This window comes from Camelina sativa, chromosome 11, assembly GCF_000633955.1.
Source record: "Camelina sativa cultivar DH55 chromosome 11, Cs, whole genome shotgun sequence".
NCBI classification, from domain to species: Eukaryota; Viridiplantae; Streptophyta; class Magnoliopsida; order Brassicales; family Brassicaceae; genus Camelina; species Camelina sativa.
In genome coordinates, this window is record NC_025695.1 from 46,838,398 (window position 1) to 46,847,079 (window position 8,682).

The 8,682-nt window shown below is 40.3% G+C and overlaps 1 protein-coding gene across 3 annotated transcripts in view; it reads right to left on the bottom strand.

Annotated features, from left to right (window-relative positions):
- The window catches only part of LOC104726836 (pentatricopeptide repeat-containing protein At5g62370), a 3,952-nt gene extending 2,858 nt beyond the window's left edge, over positions 1-1,094 (bottom strand). The window contains exon 1 of one of the 3 annotated variants that reach the window (XM_010445780.2): positions 512-1,094. In XM_010445780.2, the coding sequence (XP_010444082.1) occupies positions 512-835 (324 nt within the window). In that variant the 5' untranslated portion in view covers positions 836-1,094. Of the gene's footprint in view, positions 1-16 lie in introns of all 3 variants that reach the window. The other 2 variants (XM_010445782.2, XM_010445781.2) reach the window with 2 other exon arrangements.

The window sequence follows — 8,682 nt, forward strand, 5'->3', positions numbered from 1 at the left end:
AACAAGTGTACATGACCTTATCCACAACGTAACCATCAGCTTCCATATGATCAAACAAAGCCTCTGCTTCAGCAGCACATCCTCTTTTACAAAACCCGTAAAAGAGAGACTTATATAGATTAACAGGCAGAGGCATCCTCGTCATCTCACACAGAGTATCTAACATCCCAACTGCTTCATCCAAGTGTCCATGATCGCACAAACCCTTAAACAATCTCTTACAACACCAAAGCCATAAACCACTGCCTCCCTTTTTCACTTGTTCAAAGCAACGAAACCCCTCGAGAAATCGATTTTGATTACAAAGCTCATCAATTACTAAACTAGAAGCATCTCTACTAGGAACATAACCAGAAGCTATACTGCTATCTAAATGAGCTCTAGCTTCATCGAACCTCCTTAGCTTAACTAGACAAAACACCATTGAATCTAAAACCGACGAATCAGGAACCATACCATTTCCAATCACACGTTCGTTGTAGAAAGTTTCAGCCAATCCAGGCTGACCCATCTCCGTCAGCTTCCTTATCAATGCGCCGCAGCAACACGAATCGAGTTCTATTCCATTGTTGCCCGCGAAATCAACAACTAAAGCCGCCTCTGAAATAGAAGAAGAACCATCGATAACACGGCGAATCACTTCCCGAGCAGAGTCTACGAGACCTCTCCCACCAAGTTTGACTATCAAAGACAAACATCGAGACCGGTGGTCACCAGAAACGGCGGAGACGGTGGCTACTGAACTGGAGGGAGATTGTTCAGATGGAAGAGCGCAACTAGTAGCTTTTCTTGATTTCACTAAACGATAACATAAAGCCTTGGCCTTTAACATCATCTACAAATCTCAGGGCTTCTCAATTGAAAGCCTCTTCAGGTTCTTCGATTTCACGATTTCCCCAGTTGCAGAATCGAGATAAAGCATCGTACTTTACAACAAACAGATACTAAAACAAGTAAAGATTTTGAAGAGAGTTAACGCCGACACATAAATGTGTTGATTGAAGTAGAAGTAGTACGACGATGAGTGGCAAAGCGCGGGTTTTGTTACAAAATCCTCACAAAACCCTCGTCGTCGCCGTGTCGTCTCTGTCCAAATTCGCGTGTGTTTGGTTTAAGTGTCTGAACCGGTAAATTTGGTCGAATCAGATTTATTCATCTAAACCAGAATTTGCTGACGCAAATGAAACCGATAATTAAACCGTTGCTATAACATTAATATATCTTCAATAGGCCCTGGGAGAACTTTTTTTTGTGTTCTTAGATTAAATATATAGTGAAAATAATGTTAGATCAGTTGTTAAAATCATAAGTAAAAAAAATGGGAGAACTAATTATGATGTTTTTAGAATAAAGATATAGTGAAATAATATTCATAAACATTTTACAAATTATAAAAACTTATAAAATAACATTTAAATTGCTTACTTATATAAAAGCAATTGTATACTTATAAATTAATATAATATTCTTAAACATATTACAATTATAAAAACTTATAAATTAACATTTAAATTGCATACTTATATAAAAGCAATTATATACTTATAAATTAATATAATATTCTTAAACATATTACAATTATAAAAACTTATAAATTAACATTTAAATTGCTTACTTATATAAAAGCAATTGTATACTTATAAATTAATATAATATTCTTAAACATATTACAATTATAAAAACTTATAAATTAACATTTAAATTGCTTACTTACATAAAAGCAATTGTATACTTATAAATTAATATAATATTTTTAAACATATTACAATTATAAAAACTTATATTTTCTTTTTTAATATAATATTCTTAAACATATTACAATTACAAATATTTTCTTTTTTTCCAAAAAATCTCGTCCAATCACATGAACCCACGTCAAATAAGAACTGGACTTAAATCAGTTCTACATAAAGAACTAAAAAAAGTGTTCTAAGCCACTATTCATTATTTTTATAATTTTTTTGGACTTAGAACACCTTTGGTGTTCTCCCATTAATGATGGCCTAATATATCTTCAAATATTCTTTTTCTTTTGGAAAAAATGTCAAAAAAAATCATGAATTTATTAAAAATAGTGAAACAAAGCAAGAATGTTTCACTTGGTAGATTAAATATCTAATTTTTATTAACTTTCCAAATAAGTGATGAATTTTCTTTGACTTTAAAAAAAAAATCACCAATTCCGTTGATTTTGTCAAATAAAACATGAGTTTGAATTTTGAGACCCAACAATTTAACAGTTTGATTGTTTATTAACAAATTCTTTTAAAAGGTAAAATATATGATTTATTATAAAAAGTCAATTTTATGTTTAGTCTCTGTTAACAAATTTCGTTAATATCACGTTTCATTTGATAAGATCAACGGAAGTTTGTGATTTTTTTGAAAAGTCAATAAAAATTAGATATTTAATTCACCATAAGCAAAGTTTAAGATTTTTTTCACCACTTTTGTTAAATTGATGAATTTTTTTAGACATTTTTCCCTTTTTCTTTTTAGTGATGTTAATAATTTACATTCTTCCTATATCATCGACCATAGCACATTACAAAATATAAATTCAAAGTTATAACACTGCGACACCAATATTATAAACTAGTAGACTACTTAATTGTTATATAATAATATCTGTGAATAATAAATACTGTATATAAACAAATTGTATGATTTTTAAAAAAAGGATACCTAATAAATGACATAAAAATGAAATACAATCATTCTTGTCCTTTATTTGTTCAAATTTCGTAGTCATATGATTAATACATCTATAGTTCTCATTATTATTAACCATATGAGGTGACTTTAAAACAATATTAAATAAGAGAATTATAAGAAAATGAAGGATTTCTCCCTAATAATTTAGCATTAGGTAGGAACGTTGACAATTTGTGGAGGAAACGTATTCACAAAGTGCAAATATATTTAGCACTAAAAAAGACATGATTATTTGTTTCATGTAATTATTTACACTTGAGCTTATTTTTCAAATAATTATATTAGTTACGTCCCTTGTGCACGGGTGATTTTTATTACTTTAATTTTTGTTTCAATTCTCTTGTACTTAAAGACATAAGCTTTGATTGGTTTGAAGCTCACAAATAAAAGAACAACATATCACCGTTACAAAAATGCTGCAATTGTTTCCTTTGTAATTATGCTATTTTATGCATGTCAATAATATGATTATTGAAGAAAAATTAATAACTAATATCATGCCAACATTGCATTATAAAAAAAAAAAAAGGTAATCAATACACTAGAATAAAAGGTCAATCATTCCTAATCTAACATACTTGAAGATCTAATTTTTTATTATATAATGTTGGATATGGGCTACGCCCAATATGCCACTCGGCCCAACGACACTCATTAGTTGCATTCTCGGCCCAGCGAGATTGGAAGCAAGTCATTAATTCCCGCAGAAGGGCAATCTCGGGAATTCGTGGAGGAAATCCTAAACTCTCCTAGGTCAACAATCTCCTATAAAAGGAGAGGGCATTTATTGGGATCATCATCCTGACCCGCGGACAATACCCCCAGAGCAATACTTTGCATCGAAAACTGCTATTATCTTTCGTATAATTCGTCTGGTTTTCAGTTCGTCATTTTAAGCTTACTAGTTCGTCTGTGGACTAACAAGCTCTAATACGATTTGTTTAAGTGACGATCTCACACCTTCCCCGATTAATAAAGAACTTAGCTCGCTCTTTCCCACTAAATCTTATTTGTTTAAACTGCGTAATCCCCGGTACAAACATATAATATCTTGTAAATTGCTTTTTAATAAGACAAAACTAAACTCTGAAAAAAAAAGTCTTGTTATAATGTACGTTTTCCATATAAATGATTATAATGTTCCCTATGATTTGTAAAAAAAATTGGTCGTCATACCCTTATAGGCTTATATGACCATGAATACATCTTGGTGGAGGAATGATCTCCGCAACTCCACAATCAACCAATCATTTTCAAGAAAAACCTATTTCAAATTTACACCTCATATAAATCTTCCCTCTTCGTCTTTTGAATTGTTTTCGAGTAATGTAATTATAATTGTTTGCCACTAGTTAAACTTCCAAGCAATTTTTGGCGTTACAATTCAACTAGTTTACACTACAAACTAAGTGAAAATCAATTTTAGTTCTACTCTTATTGTCGTCTCATACGCGTTTAAACGAATTCATCAAACAATATACTTAATCCATCGGCAAATCATAACTAATCGTTTCGTTCTTGACTGTTGCATGCTAATATCTTGCAACAGATATCTTAAAACGACATACATGTGTGAGTGATATGAGTGAGATATGTATAGTCCAATGAAATATGGATTGGTGTACATTATATAGAGAAAGAGCTATAGGTAGATTAATACACACACTCGCGCACGAGCTTCACGTGTAGCCCCCATTACTTTTAGACCCCACAGAATGATAACGGCCCCTCGTAAGGCCCACTCATTAGACCGGAAAGAACGGTGGTTCGTTGGCAATGGCTGACTTGACAGTGGCTAGGAGGACCACGCCGGGCTCACGACTCCAATCATATAATTTCTTCTACTGGGACCAACTTAGCGGCTTCAGCCACAAGATGAACTGGTGTTTACTACCTTTACCGGTTAGGAGGACCCAAACCGAACCGACTTAAACCATTTGCTCTCTTGGGTAAAGAAAACGTGTGGTATGATTGGTTTGGATAACAGTCACTCTCTCAGTGTTCCCGAAGACCTATCAATGTACTCAAAACCGTCGGTTTGTCGGTCCCATCATCTAATATGAAATAGATGAAAATTTGTTTTTTTTTTCGAAGTTTAAAGTGGCATTCTCAAAACTCTACATTATACATACATGATACACCACATCCATCTCTTTATAGTACGTACATATTACTCACGAAAAATAGATGCGTGCAATATTTATATATATCTTTATATAGACCATATACTAAAATGATATAGAATTTGCAGGTATAATCATAGTGTTTCCAAGTGGAGAAATTGGAGATAGAAGCGTACTGCTTAAGAACCACCTTTTTTATTTTATTTTTATATTAATAGCAATATCAGATAGACACTGAAATAAGGGGAAAAAGAGAGAAAAGAGACACACTCTGCCGTCAAAACTAAAAAAATAAGGTCTAGCATTAGGTCATGATATTTACTACATANGCTGGCTGCTGCCAGCTGTTCGTTGAGAATTTAGCCCATGAGGCTCTAGGGTGGTTCTCCCGGCTCCCGCCGAACTCGATAGGGAGCTATCACGAGCTCACCACCGCCTTTCTTCAACATCACTCTACATTCATGATTCGAGGCGCGTCGAACGCCGATCTCTGGAACATGTTCCAGCGAAACGACGAATCTCTCCGAGACTTCATGGAAAGGTTTAAAAGAATCACGTCAAAGCTCTCGATTGCCGACGACACAGCAATATCGGCTCTCCAAAATGCTCTCGCTCACGGTTCCCGATTTAGGGAACACATCATAATACACGAGCCCCTGACTCTGGACGACGCGCTACATCGCGCTAACAGATACATAGAGTTAGACGAAGAGAAGGCATCGAGGACAAACCGTCCAGAACCCCCGGCCCCTAAATCATCCAAAGGAAAAGAGAAGGCACAAGACGAGCATCATGAGCCTCGTCAACACCTCGACAAAGAATACGCCGACAAGTTGGACAAAGGAAAGAAAGTCCAAACNCCCCCTCACCGGATTCGATGGTGACACGGTGATGACGGAGGGTACGATCATGCTGCCGGTCTATGTGGCGGGACGATGCATTGCATCAACTTCGCTATCGTCGACAAGCCAATCGTATACAACGTCATCGTCGGCACTCCTTGGTTGCATAAGATGAAGGCCGTGGCGTCAACTTACCACCAGTGCGTAAAGTTCCCAACTCCTAGAGGAATATTTACACTACAAGGGGACCCGCTGGTAGCACGAACCTGCTTCATCATCGAGCGTCAACAACGCCACGCCCGGACGTTCACCGTTTCGAACTCAGCCGAGCGCCCACACAGTCGCGTTCGCCCTAACTCCGAATCAATCGTCCAAGTAAACATTGACTCTTCCGACGCAACTCGATGCGTGGGAATCGGAGCCGACCTACCACAACCAATCAAGGACGAGCTCGTAAAGTTCCTGTGCCAGAACGCAGCGACCTTTGCATGGAGCATGAACAGTATGACCGGCATCGACCCAAATGTAACATGCCACGAGCTCAATGTGGACTCGACGTTCAAACCGATCAAACAAAGGCGTCGAAAGCTCGGACCGGAACGTACCGCCGCCGTTAACGAGGAGGTCAAGAAATTACTCGAGGCTGGATCCATCCGTGAGGTTAAGTATCCTGACTGGCTGAGCAATCCTGTAGTGGTGAAGAAAAAGAACGGCAAGTGGCGAGTGTGTGTCGATTTTACCGATCTCAACAAGGCATGTCCAAAGGATAGCTTTCCCCTGCCGCGCATCGACCAACTAGTCGAGGCAACCGCGGGGAACGAGCTCTTGTCATTCATGGATGCGTACTCAGGATACAACCAAATTATGATGCACAAGAATGATCAGGAGAAAACGGCCTTCATCACCGATCAAGGAACTTATTGTTACAAGGTTATGCCATTTGGCCTCAAGAACGCTGGTGCAACCTATCAGCGCCTCGTCAACCGCATGTTTGCCGAGCAGCTCGGACGAACCATGGAAGTTTACATCGATGATATGCTGGTCAAGTCAATCCAGGCCGTTGATCACGTCTTGCATCTCGCTCAGTGTTTTGAAGTGCTAAACCGATACAATATGAAGCTGAACCCAGCCAAGTGTTCGTTCGGCGTGACTTCTGGAGAATTCTTAGGATACCTCGTCACGAAGAGAGGTATCGAAGCTAACCCGAAACAAATTTCGGCGCTCACCAACCTCCCATCTCCATGCAACACCCGAGAAGTTCAGCGCCTCACCGGGCGGATCGCTGCTCTGAACAGATTTATTTCACGCTCTACCGATAAGTGTCTACCTTTCTACCAGTTGCTTCGTAGCAACAAAAAGTTCGAATGGGATGATAAGTGCGAGTCTGCTTTCCAAGAACTCAAGCACTACCTAGCTACTCCCCCTGTCCTAGCAAAGCCCGATCAGGGCGAAACTCTATATCTGTACATCGTTGTCTCCGGCTCGGCGGTCAGTGGCGTATTAATCAAGGAGGACAGAGGAGAACAACACCCGATCTTCTATGTGAGTAAAAGCTTAGACGGAGCCGAGCTCCGATATCCCACGTTGGAAAAACTCGCTTACGCTGTAGTAATTTCGGCCAGGAAGCTTCGGCCGTATTTTCAGTCCCACACTGTTGAAGTCTTAACCAACCAACCTCTGCGAACCATCCTCCACAGCCCCAGTCAATCAGGCCGCCTGGCGAAGTGGGCAGTGGAACTCAGCGAGTACAACATCGAATATAAAAACTGCACTTGTGCAAAATCTCAGGTGCTCGCTGATTTCTTGATCGAACTCTCCCCCGAGCTAGAGTTCGGCTGTCCGCGAGAGGAGAAGTGGACACTGCACGTGGATGGCGCATCCTCTCGTCACGGCTCCGGGATCGGCATTCACCTCGTCTCGCCAACGGGCGAAGTACTCGAACAATCGTTCCGACTCGCCTTTCCCGCCTCCAACAACGAGGCCGAGTACGAAGCCCTAATCGCCGGAATGCGATTGGCAAGTGGAATAGGGGTGAAAAAGATACAAGTCTTCTGTGACTCACAGCTGGTAACTCACCAGTTTAGCGGCGATTACGAGGCGAAGAACGACCGCATGGATGCCTACCTCCGAGTTGTCCAAGATATGTCCAACAATTTTGAGACATTCGAGCTGAACAAAATTCCCCGAAGTGACAACGCACCGGCCGACGCTCTGGCCGTCCTCGCATCCACCTCCGATCCCGACTTACGCCGAGTAATCCCTGTCGAGAGCATCAATCGACCAAGCATCAATCTCCTCGCGCACGCCGAGCCCAACATCCAAGATAAGAAAAAGAAACAACAGCTCATCGAACACAAGGCTTTCAGCGATCAAGTCTCGAAAAAGCAAAGAACAGAGGACAGCGACCCCATATTCACGCTATTCGTCATCGAACCACCGGCAAATGTGCCACCTGTGGAGTGCTCGGCCGAGCAGGGATCCGCAACCAGCGAAGAAGGACGAACCTCGTCGTCTCAGGAACAATCGTCACCATCTCACGAACGAGCGTCATCATCGCACGCCCAACCCAATCCTGAACTTCACGAGCGACCACACGATTGGCAAGAAGAAATCCGTTGTTTTATCGCAGACGGTATCGTCCCTTCAGACAAGTGGGAGGCCCGGCGCCTTCGAACTCGCTGCGCGCATTACACACTTCTCGATGGCAACATCTTCCGTTGGACAGCATCTGGTACACTTTTGACTTGCGTCGGTCCCGAAGAAATCAACGATGTAATGAGAGAGGTTCATGAAGGTTCCGGCGGTAATCACTCAGGAGGTCGCGCGCTCGCACAACGCATACGCAACAATGGTCATTATTGGCCAACAATGAACGACGACTGCGATAAGTTCGTCGCTAGATGCGAGAAATGCCAGCGCCACGCCCCGATCATCCACGCGCCAACCGAACTGTTAAGAACGACCTCTCCACCATATCCTTTTATGCGATGGGCAATGGATAT